At 40.6% G+C, this 19,213-nt stretch overlaps 1 protein-coding gene across 4 annotated transcripts in view; it reads left to right on the forward strand.

Annotated features, from left to right (window-relative positions):
• The first annotated feature begins 3,462 nt into the window (after window positions 1-3,462).
• LOC139073465 (zinc finger protein 571) overlaps window positions 3,463-19,213 on the forward strand; it is a 34,932-nt gene continuing 19,181 nt past the window's right edge. For 2 of the 4 annotated variants that reach the window (XM_070557488.1, XM_070557491.1), the window contains exon 1: window positions 8,440-8,518. Coding sequence is in view for 2 of the 4 variants with exons in the window: in XM_070557487.1 (XP_070413588.1) it covers window positions 8,587-8,807 (221 nt within the window). In the remaining 2 variants the exon portion in view is untranslated. Of the gene's footprint in view, window positions 8,808-19,213 lie in introns of all 4 variants that reach the window. The other 2 variants (XM_070557487.1, XM_070557489.1) reach the window with 2 other exon arrangements.

A 19,213-nucleotide genomic window follows, 5' to 3' on the forward strand; every position in this document is an offset into this window, starting at 1 on the left:
TTTATCTGTATCCTTTATCATATCTAATAAACTGGTTAAACGTGTTTCCCTGTTTTCTATGAGCCACTCTAGCAAATGAATCAGACCTGAGGAGGGGGTTATGGGAACCTCCGATTTGTAGCTAAGTTGTTAAGAAGTTGCGAGTAACCTGGGGACCTCCTACTTGGAATTGGCATCTGAAGTGTGGAGCAGTCATGTGGGACTGAGCCCTTAGCCTGGGTATCTGACACTATCTTCAGGCAGATAGTGTTAAAATTGAGTTAAATTGGACACCCAGCTGGTGTCGCAGAGAGTTACTTCTTGTGGGTAAGCCCCCACACACATTTGGTGACCAGAAGTGTTGGAAGTTTTGTTCTGTGTGAGTAGTAATGAAGACACACAGGGAGCAAGCACACAGAAGGAAAGAACTGTAGGTTTGCCTTAACAGGTGGAAATGGGAGTGGTACTATTCATTATTACCCCTAGTGACCCACTAGCAAAATTTTTGCTCCCTGTTCCCATGACTCTGTGCCCTGATGACCTGGAGGTCTTAGATCTAGAGAGTGAACTGCTTCCACTAGGAGGCACAACACTGACTCCAGTGAACTGGAAGTTTAAGACTGCCACCCAGCCACTTTGGCCTCCTTGAACCTCTCAATCAGCAGGCAAAGAAAAGAGTTACACTGTTCGCTGAGGTGATTGAGTCTGACTACTAAAGGGGAAATTGAACTACTACTCCACAATGGAGGAAAGGAAGAGTATTTCTGAAATACTGGCGATTCCTTAGGGCATCTTCTAGTGTTATTGTGGCCCTGTGATTATGGTCACTGGAAAACAACAACCCAATCCAGGCAGGACTACTAATAACCCAGACTCTTCAGGAATGAAGTTGTGTCACTCCAATGAGATGAGATAACTGTGATCACGTGACCAGTTACAGAAATGAGGACTGTTATCGTTATGAGTGTTCCTCCTTATTTTGTTATGAAAGTGTGTGTACTTATCCTTGTATCCTTCCCTTTCTTCTTCCCTTGTCATGTAAACTTACAGCATAGTATTCAGGAATTGAGTTTATATCATAGTATTCAAGTATTGTTACTTTTCTTTTCTATCAGCATTTAAGTTACAGGGTATCCAGAAGAAAAGTAAAGATTACCCAAGTACTTTGCATCCTCTTCTGGGGAAAGGGTTAGTGAGTTTTTGGTTGTATGCAGGCCAGCGTCATGTTAGGTGAAATTAGGACCTTGTTATTGTTTTTTTTGGAGATTAAGTATGGTTTAAGGAGATTGGTATGAGTGCCAAGTTGACAAGGGGTAGATTTGTGACAGTTAAATTTATGTTTCAACTTGAGTGGATCAGGGGATGCCCAGATATTTGGTTAAACGTTATTTCTGGGTGTGTCTCTGAGGGTATTTCAGGATGAGCTCAGCATTTGAATCGGTGGATTCAGTAAAGTAGTTTGCCCTCCCCAGTGTGGGTGGGCATCTTTCAGCCCACTGAGAGCCTGAATAGAAGGATAAGGTGGAGAAAGGAAGAATTCTCCCCTCCCGTTTTCTACCTCATTGCTTGAGATGGGACATCTCACATTCTGCCCTCAAACTGGCTTCTCTGATTCCCAGGCCTTTGGACTCAGACTGAATTACATCACTGGCTTTCCTGGGTCTCCAGCTTGCAGGTGGCAGATCATGGGATTTCTCAGCCTCTACAATCACATGAGCCAATTCCTCATAGTAAATCTCCTTTTATATCCTATTGATTCTGGTTCTGTGGAGAACCCTGAGTAATACAGGCATGGAGATTTCTTCTGAGGATTATGTTATGGATTTAATTACTTTAATAGTTATCAGACTATTCATCTTGGATGAGCTTTGGTAGTTTAAAATCCATGTCAGATAATTTCAATATCTGTCTGTAAGGCCGCAAGCCCAGCTGAGCTAGGGCGGCAGGGTATCGTGCCAAGAGACTGAAGAAACAACCCGGAGATTGCAAACAAGACTTATAGGTTTATTGGGACTGACTTACAGGGAGAGTGTCCAGTGGCGCCGGCTGGTCATAGATTTGCGCATTGCTACCGCCCCCTGGGAGAAGCTTGCTTAAGTAGGCAGAGGAACAAAGGCTGCATGCTTGCCACCGGGCATCATCCCAGTATGACCTGCATTCCAAGGACCAGAGCCCACACCCCCCGCCTCCCCCTCAAGACCTTGAGGGTCTTGGTGCCGATTATCTCATGAGAAAGCAGCTGGGTTGGCCAAGCCCAGGACTGCTATCATTGTGAGTGTTGGCGAGTAGCCTAGATAAGAAGCCTCAAGGACACATGGCCATTAAAGGGTTAAAGGGGCATACTGGCTAATGCCCCTACACTGTGTCATCTTCCTGTTGGGGTCTGTTGATTATGTTTTGTCATTCACTTTGAGATTTTCCCTGGTTTTGTTATGTTTTCTTTTATTCTAGATATTTTGGGTTTTATTTTCTGAGTCTCTGATTCCCATTTCAATCAAGTTCTGTGCTACTGTGAGATCAGGGTGGTAGACAGCCTCCATGCACACACAGCATCTGACGTTTCCCACCAGCTGGGGGGAAAATATAGGCAGGTTATTCCTGGAGCAGATTGGTAGTCAGGGTTCTGTTCAAAACACACAGCTTTAGTAGATTCCCACTGATTGGGGGGTGGAGTTGCCTCGTTATTGCTGGGGCAGGATGATGACAGTTTTAGCTCTCAGGCACAGCCTCCACAGATGCTAGCATCTGCTTATATCATAGAAAGTGCAAAGGTCTTTATCTTGTATATTGTGATTCTTTTGGCTAGGGATGGAGACTCAGAATTTCAATTTTATCAATATACTAAGATCTCTAAACTAGCGTAATCCAATGTTGTAGTGATGGGAACCAAAAATCATGATGACACTGAGACTATCTAGCCTGGCTTCCATCTACCCTTGGTTCCTGAACCTGCCCATGTATATACATATATAAGGTTATTGGAGAAACAGTACCATGAACTGATCTCTGGTTCAGAATAAATACATATTTTGTAGGATAGTATCACAACGTCACAGGGTATTCTTAGCTGACAACATAACTGCTTATTCAATAGTCCTTTTCACCATTGTACAATGTCAGTTGTTTCTGGGAGATGTTTACCTAAACTTAGTGAATGCATGGATATTAGCCCATTGATTCACTTCTTTTGCTGTATAATGAGTTCAATGGTCAAAATCAAAGTTGAGTGGGATAATATGAGGGACAAGACATTCAGTATTGTGGAATTATAGTCAGACAAGGCAAACTCATTTCAAGAATAAGTGCCCACTCCACTTCTTTGAAGGCTGTTTTTACCTACTATAGAATTCTGGTTTGACATTTATTTTCTTTCAGCATGCTGAAGAGATCACTTAATTGTAATGGCTTTAGTTTTGTTGTTTCAGAGAAGTCACCTCTCAGTCTTATTGTTGCTTCTCATTTCTTTTCATAATTTCCTTTTTCTTTGATTTTCAGCACAGTTTTCTTTATATTTATTCTTCTTGGGTTTTTGAGAACTTCTTGGAACCATGGCCTGATGGCTTTAGTTTATGATTTTTTCGGCTAAAATTTTTTCAAATATTCTTCTGCCCCATTCTCTTTCTTTTCTCCCTCTGGGTCTTCAATAGCATATGTGTAAAACCTGTATATTGTATTTTTATGATACTTAACCCTAAATTATTATTTCCATTTTAAAGTAAGATGAGGAAACTGGCCCCAGAAAAGTAACTTGTCCAAGAACACATGGTTAGTTATTCTGATAGCTGAGATTCACATCTGGGAAGTTTAACAAAGCCCATTTAAAAAATTCTGATTGACTCTTACTTCCCAATGTTATGCATTTTTTTAAATGTCTTCTATCCCAGTAATTCATCAGGAATATTGTTCCTCAACAATTCTGTGGAATGTATCATTATTATTATTATTATTTCTTGGTGAGAAAGATTGTCCCTGAGCTAACATCTGTGCCAATCTTCCTCTATTTTATACGTGGGATGCTGCCACAGCTTGATGAATGGTATGTGGGTCTGTGCTGGGATCCGAACCTGTGAACCCCAGGCCACTGAAGCAGAGCATGTGAACTCAACCACTATGCAACTGGACCAGCCTCCATGTCATTATTATTTTTTTTTTTGAGATTGGCACCTGAGCCAACATCTGTTGCCAATGTTTTTTTTTTTCTTCTCCGCAAAGCCCCCCAGTACATAGTTGTATATTCTAGTTATAGGTCCTTCTGGTTGTGCTCTGTGGGATGCCACCTCAGCATGGCTTGATGAGTGGTGCCATGTCGGTGCCCAGGATCCGAACCAGTGAAACCCCAGGCCGCCAAAGTGGAGCACGCGAACCCAACACTTAGCCACGGGGCTGGTTGCTCCCCCCATGTCATTATTTTTGACGGCATAATATATCACCTTATTGGTGACCATAATTTATTTACTCTTTTATTAAGCATTAGGTTTCTAACTTTTGCTTATGATATATTATTCTTTTTACATCCTTATGTGTATACCATCATGTATTTATAGCTCTTTCCTAATGATAATCTCCTGGAAGTTCGATTTCTGAATAATTATCAGGCGTTTAGCAATTGCTCACAGTATGCCAGACTCTGTGCTACTGTATGAGAGATACTAGCATTAAAAATGTTGCTTGTTAGGGGCAGCCTGGTGGCATAGTGGTTAAGTTCATGCTCTCTGCTTCGGCAGCTCAAGGTTCACAGATTTGGATCCTGGGCACAGACCTACATATTGCTTATCAAGTCATGCTGCAGTGGTGTCCCACATATGAAAGCCAGAGGAAGACTGGCACAGATGTTAGCTCAGGGACCATCTTCCTCAAGCAAAAAGAGGAAGATGGGGAGCAGATGTTAGCTTAGGTCCAATTTTCCTCACCAAAAAAAGAAAGAAAGAAAATGGAAAAAAAAAATGTAGTTGCTATCCTTTGGAGTTTTATAATTGAGACAGAAAGATATAATCTTTACAGGGATAAATTTAAAGTAGGGTGTAATAAAGGCCTTTAGAAAAATTTAGATGATATACCCCTGAAGACACAGATGGAAGACATTTTGGCAAGCTGCAAATTATTTTAAACTCATGGGATCTCTGCAAGTGAAGGGATTCATTCTGTAAGCTACATGTCTTACACAAACCTAACCACTGTGCCACCTGGCTGGCCCCAATAAAGCTGTTTTTTAAAAAGGCATAAAACTTCTCCACTGAAAATTTAAAAGCATTGCTGAGAGAAATTAATGAAGACCTAAAGAAATGGAGAGATATACCATATTTGTGAACTGGAAGACAAGAATATCAATTCATCCTATATTTATAGAATCAAAGAAAATCCCGTTAAATCCCTCTAGATTTCTTTGTGTAAATCAGCCAGCTGGTTCTTGAAATATATATGGAATCACACAGGACCTAGAATAGCCAATACAATCAAAAACAATAAAGTTTAAAACTTATACTATGATATTTCAATACTTACTCTAAAGACAGTTTGGTATTAGTGCAAGAATAGCTAAATATACCAATGACCCAGAATAGAGTACAGAAGTAGACCCACACATATAAGATCACATGACTTATTACAAAGGCACCACTGCAATTCAATAAATAGTGCTGGATGGAGCAACTGGTTACCACATGGAAAAAATAAAGCTCTTGACCTTCACCTCAAAAGAAACAAACAAAAGAATTAATTTGAGGTGGATTCTAGCTCTAAATGTGGAGGATGAAGCAATAATGCCTCTAGAAGAAAAACAGAACATCTTCATGTCCTTATGGTAGGCAAAGCTTTTAAATATAATGACATCAACTATAAATAAAAGATTAATAAATTGGACTTCATTCAAATTAAGAGCATTTGTTCTTCAAAAGACTTCATTAGCAGATGAAAAGATAAACCATAGCCTGGGAAAGTTATCTACAATACATACATCCTACAAGGGCCTCATATCCCAGTATATACAAATATCTATAGATAAATAGAAAAAACCTGCAAACCGATTTCAATAAAATGGTCATGAGTTGAACATACAATTCAACATACAGGTTATCCCAATGGCCATCATGTGAAAGGATGCTAAAGTCAGTATTCATCAGGGAAATGAAAATTAAAATCACACAGAGATACCACTACCCTCCTACTAGTATTGTAACAACTAAAATGACTGACAACACCAAGTGTTCAAGAAGAGATGGAGCAAGTGGAACCCTTGACACGACAACTTTGGAAAATGGTTTGGCAGTATCTCCACAGATAAATATAAACCTACTTTATGATCTAGCTATTCCACTCTTAGATTCCCAGTAGAAATTATTGCTATCTCTACCAAAAAAAATAATTTAAGATTGATCACAGCAGATTTGTGCATAATAAGAAAAAAATGGAAATCACACAAATGTCTATCAATATAGAATGAACAAATTGTACCATGAGTTGGAAAACTGCAGCATGCAGACAAAATACAACCTGTCACCTGTTTTTGTATAGCCAATGACCTAGGAAAGGTTTTACAGGTTAAATGGTTGAAAAAAATAAAAATAAGAATAGTATTTTGTGACATATAAAAATTACATGAAATTCAAATTTTAGTGTCCATAAATCAAGTTTTATTGGAATACAGCCACACTCATTTGTTTACATGTTGTCTATGGCTGCTTTCATGCTACAGTGGCAGAGTTGAGTAGCTGTGACAGAGAACGTTTGGCACACAAAACCTAAAATATTTACTAGATGGCTAAAGGAATTATTGCTACACTCAATAACACGGATTCATCTCAGAGTTGACATATGTTAATTGACAATAATGTTGACAAAAACATGCCAGACACATATCATTACATTAATTGCACTTCTAGATGGAGTTAGAGTTGACTAGGATGGGGCACAAGTGAACATTCTGGTATCTTGGAAACGTTCTTCATCTTGATCTGTGTTTGGTGGTTGCCTGTGTATGTAAAATATCACTGAGGTGTAAATGTGGTATTTGTGGACTTTATGTGAATTATTCCTCTAAAAAGAAAAAAACAAAGACTAAGGCTGAATTTGCCTTTTTTTTTTTTAGGAAGATTAGGCCTGAGCTAACTACTGCCAATCCTCCTCTTTTTGCTGAGGAAGACTGGCCCTGAGCTGACATCCATGCCCATCTTCCTCCACTTTATATGTGGGGCGCCTACCACAGGATGGCTTTTGCCAAGCAGAGCCATGTCTGCACCCGGGATCGGAACCAGTGAACCCCAGGCCACCAAGAAGCAGATGTGCGAACTTAACTATTGTGCCGCTGGGTGGGCCCTGAATTTGCATTGTTTTACCTCTGTTTCAATTTAAAACTCATCTTTCAAATTATTTGCTAGATGAAATTAAGTGTCTCTTCCTCCAAATTTTGCAGGCAAATTGATGCTCCAGGCTGTGCTGTCCAATTTAGCTAGCCACATATACCTGTTTAAATTTAAATTTATTAAAATTAAACAAAATTTAAAATTCAGTTCCTCAGTCAAACTAGCCATGTTTCAGGTGCTCAAGAGCCATATGTGGCCAGTGCTCTGGTATTGGACAGCACAGATATACAACACCGAATCCAATTTTGCAGAAATTTTTTTTGGACAGTGGTGCTTCAAAACGTTACACAAATGTTAACTTCCTTTCACAGATGAGGAAACTGCAGCTTAGAGATACTCTTACATACAATCATATCCATTCTCACATTACTGTGCCTACACACTTCTTTTCCCACATTCACCACTACAGGTGAACTCTCAACACAGCATCCGTTTAACACTTCTATAATTCCACAGGAATGTATTCTAAATTCATACCCATGGAAATAAAGAAAAAGCATTTTCTTACGAGTTATAAAATACTTAGTCGCAGACTGTCTGATTAATCCCAGACATCACCCTTAAAGCTATAATCACACTGTCCCTGAGACACTCCCACACAATCCCAAATGGATCAGATGCTTATCCACTAACATCCCTCTCAGTCTCCAGCACAATCTGACTCACATCACACTTCCCACAGTCCTCCCTTCCCCTGCAGAGGACACTTGGACACGGACACACGACCGTGAAGTAAGCGTCACACTCCTGAACTCTCTTGAGCATCAGCCAGGTTGTCACGGCCACTGCGTTCGGGCCAGAGCTCTGTCTAACAAATCTGGACCCCACCTCCTGGCCTTCAGAGCCTTTTCAACCCTGGACTACATTTCTCGGAAGGCATCACTGCAAGACTCAACCTCTGGTAACCTCTTTGGGATCTTCTGGAACCTCTGGGGACTCACTTGAGTAAACCGAAATAAGTCAGCTTACACGGTAGTAGCGTGAGACCCAAGGTTCAAGCAAGGGAGCCCCAGGGCTCGCCCAATTCCAGAGCGCAGGTCGTGGCCACTGTCTAGGGATTCTGTTCGATCAGTCCGGTTCATGCTTTTAAACTACATTTCCCAGAGGCCACCGCGTCCCTGCGCCATTTCGTACCCTTACTCCGTTACGCTCGCTGCAAGCATCCAGTCTGCAGCGGCCAGGTGAGTGGACGGCCTCACTGGGAGCCGCACCTGCATTTGGGTTGGAGAATCCAGCAAGAAGTTCCCATATGGTGCTGGGAATAGCGGTGTCCCGGCTGGGGCTCGGTGCTGACAGGGGTCCGGAGGATCCCGGCTCTGCACTGCATTTCTCCAGATTAATTCCTCACGGAAGTCGGCCTTGCCGCTGCGGAGTGGCTGTGCCCTTCGCCGCTGGCAAAATTGGCACCGTCACTTCGGTGTCGAGCGGCGGGGAGGTGGAGCTCTATGTGTGTTCCTCCGCACCGGAAGCGTGAGTGTGCACCTGCTGCGTCTCTCCGCCGGCGAAATCGGGGCCGTGACTTTGGTTCCGGGCTGACGGGAGCGGGGAGACATTACCGTTATCGTTCCGCCGCGCTGGCTGTGTGTGCGCGCGCGCGCTGCTGTGGCCGCGTGGCCGGCTCCCCTGCCGCCTTCTGACCGTCTTGGCTGCTGGGCCCTTCCTCGCTGTGTACTCTACCCCTGCGTAGCGGAGACAGGGTTGAGAATCGCGCGGTTCGGGCTGCCGCAGTTCCTTCACTTGACTGTACAGAGACCGAGGCTGTTTGGAAGCTGCCCCTGTGATCAGGCTTTACGCCTGCACGTGCCCCACGGAGGGAGAAGACCGCCAGACTAGGATGCCCCCTTCTAATGGGAGCCCTGTGGGGAACGCTAATCTCTGTCTCTCTGGCCTGAAGCTGTTGTGGGACATGGTCCTAAATTGTTTTGTCGGCTCTGAGAAAGGCTTGATATCCTATGATTATTTTTTCTCCGTTCTCCGTTTTCCAACAGAGGCACACAGAGCAAAGGAAAAGAATATTGCGCATCTAAAAGGCGTGCTTAAAATAAGTTGCCGTTTTCTTTCTTCCCTCAAGTTTCTTCCTTTTCAAGATATTGCTACCTCGTTCAATGACTGGTCCTTAGGCACTGCTGTCCCCGTAAATGCTGGCTCTCCAGGGATGGGCTCACTGGTCTCGCTCCACTCCCCAACTACGCTACGCCTGTCCTTTCCACCCAATGACACATCAGTCTTCTCTGGTCTAAGATTTTTGATGAAAGATAACCATACTTTCTGGAGAAAATTTGAAGACTTTTAATTTGATTTTATTATGGAAATTTTCAAGCAGGGTAGAAAATAATACAAATCCCAATGAGCCCAACACCTAGCTATGGTTTAAAACATTTGTAAATATCCTTATATCTGTCCTTTTTTTCTATAGTATTTCAAGATTATATTATTTTATCCATATGTATGCATATATAACCAAAAAGGACATCATTTTAATTTCTATTTTTTTTTTTTAGTTCATGATAGTTTACATCATTGTGAGACTTCAGTTGTACATTCTTTCTTTTTTTTTTGAGGAAGATTAGCCCTGAGCTAGCATCTGCTGCCAATCCTCCTCTTTTTGCTGAGGAAGACTGGCCCTGGGCTAACATCCGTGCCCATCTTCCTCTACTTTGTATGTGGGACGCCTTCCACAGCATGGCTTGCCAAGTGGTGCCATGTCCACACCGGGGACGCAAGCTTGTGAACCCTGGGCTGCCAAAGCGAAACATGTGAACTTAACTGCTGTGCCACCGGACTGGCCCTTGTACATTATTTTTTAACTGTCACCACATAAGTGCTGCCGTTCAGCCCCTGTGCCTACCCCCCCACCCCCTTACCCTGGTAACCACTGAACTGTTTGCTTTGTGCCAGTGTTTGTTCATATTCCACATATGAGTGAAATCATCTAGTGTTTGCCTTTCTCAGTCTGTCTTATTTCAATTAGCATAATTCCCTCCAGGTCCTTCCATGTTGTTGCAAATGGGATGATTTTGTCTTTTTTTATGGCTGAGTAGTATTCCATTGTCTATATACACCACATCCTCTTTGTCTAATCAGAAGTCACTGGGCACTTGCGTTGTTTCCATGTCTTGGCTGTTGTGAACAGTGCTGCAATGAACATAGGGGTGCATATCTTACTTTGGATTGTTGATTTCAAATTGCTTGGGTAGATACCCAGTAGTGGGATAGCTGGGTCCTATGGTAGTTCTATTTTTAGTTTTTTGAGGAATCTCCATACTGTTTTCCACAGTGGTTGTACCAGTTTGCATTCCCACCAGCTGTGTGTGAGGATTCTCTTCTCTCCACACCTTCTCCAACATTTGCTATTTTCAGTCTTAGTGATTATAGCCATTTTAACAGGTGTAAGGTGGTATCTTACTGTAGTTTTGATTTGTATTTCCCTGATGATTAGTGATGTTGAACATCTTTTCATGTGTTTATTGGCCATCTGTATGTTTTCTTTGGAAAAATGTCTGTTCATCTCCTCTGCCCATTTTTTGATTGGGTTGTTTGTTTTTTGATTATTCAGTTGTGTGAGTTCCTTGTATATTATGGAGATTAACCTCTTATCAGACATATGATTTGCAAATATTTTCTCCCAGTTGGTGGATTGTCTCTTTGTTTTGATCCTGGTTTCTTTTGCATTGCAGAAGCTCTTTAGTCTGATGAACTCCCACTTGTTTATTTTTTCTTTTGTTTCCGTTGTCTGAGAAGACACGGTGTTTGAAAAGATCCTTTTAGTTCAGTGTCAAAGAGTGTACGATCTATATTATCTTCCAGGAGTTTTATGGTTTCAGGACTTATCTTCAAGTCTTTGATCCGTTTTGAGTTTATTTTTGTGTATGGTGTGAGATAATGGTCTACCTTCATTCTTTTGCATGTGGCTGTCCAGTTTTCACAACACTATTTATTGAAGAGACTATCTTTTCTCCCTTGTATGTTCTTGGCACCTTTCTCGAAGAATAGCTGTCCGTAAATGTGTGGTTTTATTTCTGGGCTTTCAGTTCTGTTCCATTGATCTGTGTGTCTGTTTTTGTACCAGTACCATGCCATTTTGACCACTATGGCTTTGTAGTATATTTTGAAGTAAGAGATTATGATACCTCCAGCTTTGTTCTTTTTTCTCAGGATTGCCTTAGCAATTCAAGGTCTTTGGTTGCCCCATATGAATTTTAGGATTCTTTGTTCTATTTCCCTAAAGAATGTCATTGGGATTCTGATTGGGATTGCATTGAATCTGTAGATTGCTTTGGGTAGTATGGACATTTTAACTATATTTATTCTTCCAATCCATGTCTTTCCATCTCTTTATGTCATTGTCAGTTTCTTTCAGTAATGCCTTATAGTTTTCACTGTATAAGTCCTTCACATCCTTGGTTAAATTTATTCCTGGGGACTTTATTCTTTTAGTTGCAATTGTAAATGGAATTGTATTCTTGAGTTCTCTTTCTGTAAGTTCGTTATTAGAGTATAGAAAAGCAACTGATTTTTGTAAGGTGATTTTGTACCCTGCAACTTACTGTAGTTGTTAATTATTTCTATTAGTTTCCTGATGGATCCTTTGGGGTTTTCTATATATAAGATCATGCCATCTGCAAACAGTCAGAGTTTCACTTCTTCATTTCCTATTTGGATTCCTTTTATTCCTTCTCTTGGCTAATTGCTCTGGCCAAAACCACCAGTACTATGTTGAATAAGAGTGGTGGTAGTGGGCATCCTTGTCTTGTTGCTGTTCTCAGGGGGATGGCACTCATTTTTTGCCCATTGAGTATGATGTTGGCTGTGGGTTTGTCATATATGGCCTTTATTCTGTTGAGGTAGTTTCATTCTATCCCCATTTTGTTAAGAGTTTTTCTTATAAATGGCAGTTGGGTCTTGTCAAATGCTTTCTCTGCATCTGTTGAGATGATCATGTGGTTTTGATTCCTCAGTTTGTTGATGTGGTGTATCACGTTGATTGACTTGCAGATGTTGAACCATCCTTGTGTCCCTGGTATGAATCCCACTTGATCGTGATGTATGATCCTTTTGATGTATTGCTGAATTTGGTCTGCCAAAATTTTATGAGGGGATTTTTGCATCTATGTTCATCAGCGATATTGGCCTGTAGTGTTCCTTTTTTGTGTTGTCCTTGTCAGGCTTTGGTATCAGAGTGATGTTGGCCTCGTAGAATGTGTTAGGAAGTGTTCCATCTTCCCTAATTTTTTGGAATAGCTTGAGAAGGATAGGTATTAAGTGCTCTCTGAAAGTTTGGTAGAATTCACCCGGAAAGCCATCTGGTCCTGGGCTTTTATTCTTTGGGATGCTTTTGATTACTGTTTCAATCTCTTTCCCTGTAATTGTAATAGATTCTCTATTTCTTCTTGATTCAGCTTTGGGAGGTTGTAAGAGTCTAAGAATTTATCCATTTCCTCTAGGTTATCCATTTTGTTGGCATATAGTTTTTCGTAGTATTCTCTTATGATCCATTGTATTTCTGTGGAGTCTTGTTATTTCTCCTCTTTCATTTCTGATTTTGTTTATTTGAGCTTTCTCTCTTTTTTTCCTTGTAAGTCTGGCTAGGGGTTTGTCAATTTTATTTATCTTCTCAAAGAACCAGCTCTTGGTTTCATTGATCCTTTCTACTGCCTTTTTTGGTTCAATAGCATTTATATCTGCTCTGAATTTTATTATTTCTCTCCTTCTGCTGACTTTGGGCTTTGTTCTTTTTTAAATTCAGTTAGGTGTAATTTGAAATTGCTTATTTGGGATTTTTCTTATTTGTTAAGGTGAGCCTGTTTTGTGATGAATTTCCCTCTTATACTGCTTTTGCTGCATCCCATATGAGTTGGTATGCTATGTTTTCATTTTCATTTGTCTCCAGATAGTTTTTTGATTTCTCCTTTTATTTCTTCAGTGATCCATTGCTTCTTCAATAGCCTGTTGTTTAGTCTCCACATCTTTGTCCCTTTCTCACCTTTTTTCTTGTAATTAATTTCTAGCGTTATAAGATTATGATTGGAAAAGATGCATGTTATTATTTCAATCTTGTTAAATTTATTGAGGTTGCCTTGTTTCCAAACATTTGGTCTGTCCTTGAGAATGTTTCATGTGCACTTGAGAAGAATGTGTATTCGGCTGTTTTTGGGTGGAGCAGTCTATTAAGTCCAACTGGTTTAGGCTTTCCTTTAATTCCACTCTTTCCTTGTTGATTTTCTGTCTGGATGATCTATCCATCGATGTTAGTGGGGTGTTGAGGTCCCCTGTTATTATAGTATTATTATTAATATCTTCTTTTATGTTTGTTACTAGTTACTTTATGAACTTTGGTGCTCCTGTGTTGGGTGCATCGATATTTATAAGTGTTATCTCTTCTTGATGGAGTGTCCCTTTGATCATTACATACAGCTCTTCTTTGTCTCTCTTTACCTGTCTTATCTGGAAGTCTGCTTTGTCTGATCTAAGTATGGCAACATCTGCTTTCTTTTTTTTGCCATTAGCTTAGAGTATTGTCTTCCATCCCTTCACTCTGAGCCTGTGTTTGTTGTTGGAGCTGAGGTGTGTTTCCTGGAGGCAGAAAATTGTTGGATCTTGTTCTTTAATCCATCTTGCCACTCTGTGTCTTTTTATTGGATAATTCAACCCATTTACATTTAGGGTGATTATTGATGTAGGAGGGCTTAATTCTCTCATTATATCACTTGTTTTTTGGTTTTCCTGCATTTCCTTTATTTCACGTCCTGTGTGTTTTGGTCTACCCATTGAATTGTATAGTTTTTAATTATGTATTTCTTTGTTTTTTCCTTATTTATTTTTTGTATCTCTGTTCTGCTTTTTAGTTTATTGGCTACCTTGAAGTTTGTATTCAGAATCTCATGTATAAGATAGTCCATTTTCTGAGGGCCTCTTATTTTCTTAGTCTAAATAGATTCAGTCCCTTTCTTCCTCCCCTCTAAGTTGTTTTTCTCATATCTTATTCCGTCTTGTGTTGTGAGTTTGTGGTTAAAATGACAAGATTATCTTTGTTTTTGGTGTTTTCCTTCCCTTTAGCTTAATGCTATACTTGAGTATTTGCTATCTTATTCCTTTTTGTTTTTTAAAGATTGGCACATGAGCTAACAACTGTTGCCCATCTTCTTTTTTTTTCTGCTTTTTCTCCCCAAATCCCACCAGTACATATTTGCATATTTTAGTTGTGGGTCTTCTAGTTGTGGCATGTGGGATGCCACCTCAGCATGGCCAGATGAGTGGTTCCACGTCCATGCCCAGGATCCGAATCAGTGCAGCCCTGGGCTACTGAAGCGGAGACTGTGAACACAACCACTCAGCCACGGGGCTGGCCCATGCTATTCTATTCTGATTCTGTTTACCAATTTATCTCCTTACTCTGTGTTTTGTGACCCCTTTCTCTCCTCTGTCTTTTTTTTATAGGTATGAGAGACTTTGAGGATTTCTTGGGGGCAGGGTCTTGTGGCTACGAAGTCCCTTAACTTTAGTTTGTCTGTGAAAGTTTTTATTTCTCCTTCATATCTGAAAGATATTTTTGCTGGATAGAGTATTCTTGGTTGAAGATTTTTGTCTTTTAAAGGTTTGGATATGTCATTCCATTCTCTCCTAGCTTGTAAGGTTTCTGCAGAGAAATCTGCTGAAAGCCTGATAGGGGTTCCTTTGTAGGTTATTTTCTTCTGCCTTGCTGCCCTGAGGATTCTTTCTTTGTCATCCATTTTTTCCAGTTTTACTGCTATATGCCTTGCAGTAGGTCTATTACATTGACAAATCTAGGAGATCTGAAAGCTTCCACCACACAGATTTCCCTCTTTTTCCTTGGGTTTGGGAAGTTCTCTGCTATTATTTCTTTGAACACACTTTCTGCTCCATTCTCCTTCTTGAATACCTATAATTCTTATTTTGAGTCGGATATTTCTTGGAGACTTTCTTCATTTCTTCTTAGTCTTACTTCTCTCTCCTCCTCTGTCTGGAGCATTTCAACATGTCTGTCTTTGATTATGCTAATATGCTCCTCTATGATGTCCACTCGAGCATTCAGGGAATCCATATTTTGTTCTCTCTCTTCCATTGTGTCTTTCATCTCTAATATTTCTGATTGATTCTTCTTTATAGTTTCAATCTTTTTTGTGAAGGAGCTTCTGTACTTGTTGAATTGTTTCTCTACATGCTCTTTTACCTCATAGAGTTTTTTGATGATAGCTGTTTTGAATTCATTGTCATTTAGATTACATATTTCTGTGTCCTCAGGACTGAATTCTGGGTACTTGTCGTTTTCCCTCTGTTCTGGAGATTTGATGTAGTGTCTGATATTGCTAGAGGAGGTGCGTCGGATCTTATGCATTCTGCATTCTGATATTATTTGGTTGCAGTTACCACCTATTGCCACTGGGTTTGGGGTCGAGAGCCACATATTCTGAGCCCTCTGCCTTCAGCTAAGATCCCAGGCCGTGGAGCGGGCGTTGGCCAAGTGGAGGGTGGGGCACCTTCTCCTGCATGCAGTCTAGGCTTTCTCACTCTGCTGTTGCTAACTGGTCTCCTGGGGTGTTGGCTTGATGAGGTCACCCCCTGTGAAAGCTTTTGCCCCAGGAGAGGGCTTCCCTCTGGGCTGAAAGGGCCCTAGGGAGTCCTTGATGTTCCCACGAACGAGTGTCTCCTCCCCCATTGCTTCCCTCAAGGAACCTCCCCTGGTCGCACATTGCAGTCTTTAGGGGAGGGAGCCAAGTTCTCTCTTACCCTGTTCTGGCTCCTCTGAGGGGGGCTCCACCCTCTCTGCCCTCTGTCGTATGGCTGCATGTCTCTGTGACATTTTTGTGTTGTGTTAGGATGTCCTCTGTTACAGTATGGTTGCCCCTTTCTGTTGTATGTTGGAGGGGAGAGAGTCCCGGGCACATGCACTCCACCATGATGATCTACTGTGGTTTTCTCCATCATATTTTTAAATAACCACCACGATGTTATCTCAACTTTAAAAACTAACAATAATTCCATAATATGACATACCCAGTACATATTCTAATTTCCCCAGTTCTTTCAAAGAAAGATTTTTACAATTGGTTTGTTCTAATCGTGATCCAGATAAAATCCACACATTGCATTTAGTTGTTAAACCTCTTAAGTTTCTTTAACCCATAACAGTTTCCTGCCTCTTTTTTGCTTTTGTTTTATTTGAATTGGTGCCATTGATTTGTAAAAGAATTAGGTTATTTGTTTTTTGTACATTCTTTAGCTATTTGCTTCCTTGTGGTGTCATATAATTTGTTTCCCTATGCCCCATATTTCTGTAAATGGATAGTTAGATCTAGAGGCTTGATCAGATTCAAATTATATTTTGCCTAAATCACATTTTCAGGCAAAAATAGTTCATAGCTGGTGCTGTGTACTTCATATTACATCACATCCTGAGGCTCTTAAAGTCTGGTGTCCTACCTCTGGTGATGCCATATTGATCAGTGTTCAAGTGCTGTCCCCTTAATCCTTCCTTTATAAAGTTCTCCCTCTTTCACCTGAAGCATACATTCTCAATGGTGGAATGAGGGATATCGCCCCAGGGGGGTGAAACTTGGTTCTTGGCAGAGAGGGGGACAAAACTCTTAGATATTACAATGGCCCTCCAAGGGCCACAGTATGTAAACACATACAGTATATCCATGGTATTAGAATTTCATGGGTCCATGGTGGCAGTTATGAAAAATGGTGTCTAAAAAGGTTCTTTGGGAGCTAATAATGAAAAAAAAAAAAGTTAAGAAACACTGACCAGAAGGGTGTAACATCCATTTATCATTGATGCTATTTCATTAAGGGTTACATATAGAGATGTTTTTTTTTTAAAGATTGGCACCTGAGGTAACAACTCCTGCCAATCTTTTTTTTCTGCTTTCTCACCCCAAATCCCCCCAGTACATAGTTGTGTGTTTTAGTTGTGGATCCTTCTAGTTGTGGCATGTGGGACGGTACCTCAACATGGTCAGATGAGTGGTGCTATGTGCACGCCCAGGATCAGAACTAGCGAAACCCCAGGCCGCCAAAGCAGAGACCGTGAACTCAACCACTCGGCCGCGGGGCTGGCCCCACATATAACGATTTTAAGAAATTCTCTCAATTCCTTCTACATTTCTTACCTAGAGTTCAGTAAGAACTTTTTTTCATCAACTGTTTGGTTATCCTAAAACTCAGTTCATATGGAAGGGCAAGATAATAAATTTGATTCTTTCCCTTTACACATTAGTTTTCAGAGAAATGAATTGGTGCCCTACAGCATCTTAAACAGTCCTGAAAGTGAGTGAACGAGTTTATTTGAGTAACACGTGACTCATGGGTTTTTAAAAATACATTTGATAGGTTTCAAACAATTGTAATCATTTTTCGTTTTTTTTTTAAGATCTTATTTTTCCTTCTTCTCCTCAAAGCCCCCAAGTACATAGTTGTATATAGTTTTTAGTTGTGGGTCCTTCTGGTTGTGCTATGTGGGACGCCACCTCAGCATGGCTTGATGAGCGGTGCCATGTCTGTGCCCAGGATCTGAACCAGCGAAACCCTGGGCTGCTGAAGCGGAGCGCATAATCCCAACCACTCAGCCATGGGGCCGGCCCTTCATTATTCTTTTTTAATTTAAAACTGCCCTCTCTCTAGTCATTGGGAGCCCTTTCCAGTTGGCTCCTGGGTCTTTCTGAGATGATTTTATTAGAATTGATAGTTATTTGCTTTCTAGAACAACAAGCTGTCCCAACTTCACCTTGTACATTTCCTGTGCAAGACTGGAAATGAGCCATTTCTCTAAGGAGTTCTGGTTCCTCTTATGGGGCATGGTGTATACAGACCACAGTCTGGATATTAGGGGTATTTATTGCCATAGGGCTCTCATTTCTTTTAGGCCTTTTCAGTGTACAAAGCTAATAAAAACTTGTTTTGAAAGTATAAACCATAAATCATGAATTCATAATCATATTTCCATTAAGACCAAAGATAACAGGGTTTTTAGTTGATTTTATACTTGTATCTCTCTCCTTTTTTTTTTTTAAAGATTTTATTTTTTTCCTTTTTCTCCCCAAAGCCCCCCAGTACATAGTTGTACATTCTTTGTTGTGGGTCTTTCTAGTTGTGGCATGTGGGACGCTGCCTCAGTGTGGTTTGATGAGCAGTGCCATGTCCGCACCCAGGATTTGAACCAACGAAACACGGGGCTGCCTGCAGCGGAGTGCACGAACTTAACCACTCAGCCACGGGGCCAGCCCCATCTCTCTCCTTTTATACTAACAATCTCAGTTGCTAACAACATTCATATAATTCATTTGCTTTACCCTAAAATAGTTACAATGGTTTCAAAACAACAGTAACAACACTACTACTAACTATCAGGACAGGGAATGTATTTTACATTTCTTTGGTTATCATATTTTCTAGATTGAAGGTTCATATGTTGCATTTGGTCATGTCTCTGTAGTCTCTTAATCAAGAATACATGTTCTCATACAACTGATTTTTTTTAAATTTTGTTTTGGTATAATATCACACTTACAGAAAAGTTGCCCCCACAATAGTAGAAAGAGCTCTCATATGCTCTTATAGATTTACCAATTATTAACATTTTACTTTTTTGTTTGCTCTTTCTCTTTACATACGTACTTTTTTCTGAACTGTTTAGTAGTAATTTTCAGACATCATGTTCCTTTATCCATAAACACATGAGTGTAGTTTCTAAGTACAAGGGTTATCACTGGAGTTTATTTATTAAAATCAGGAAATGTCACATGGATATAATAATGACCTAATTCAGAGTTCTTAGAAGAATTTCACCAGCTGTCCCAGTACTGTCCTTTATAGCCTTCTTTCCCCTGATCTGGGATCCATTCCAGAATCAAGTG

The sequence above is a fragment of the Equus przewalskii genome, chromosome 9 (assembly GCF_037783145.1).
Source record: "Equus przewalskii isolate Varuska chromosome 9, EquPr2, whole genome shotgun sequence".
NCBI lineage: Eukaryota > Metazoa > Chordata > Mammalia > Perissodactyla > Equidae > Equus > Equus przewalskii.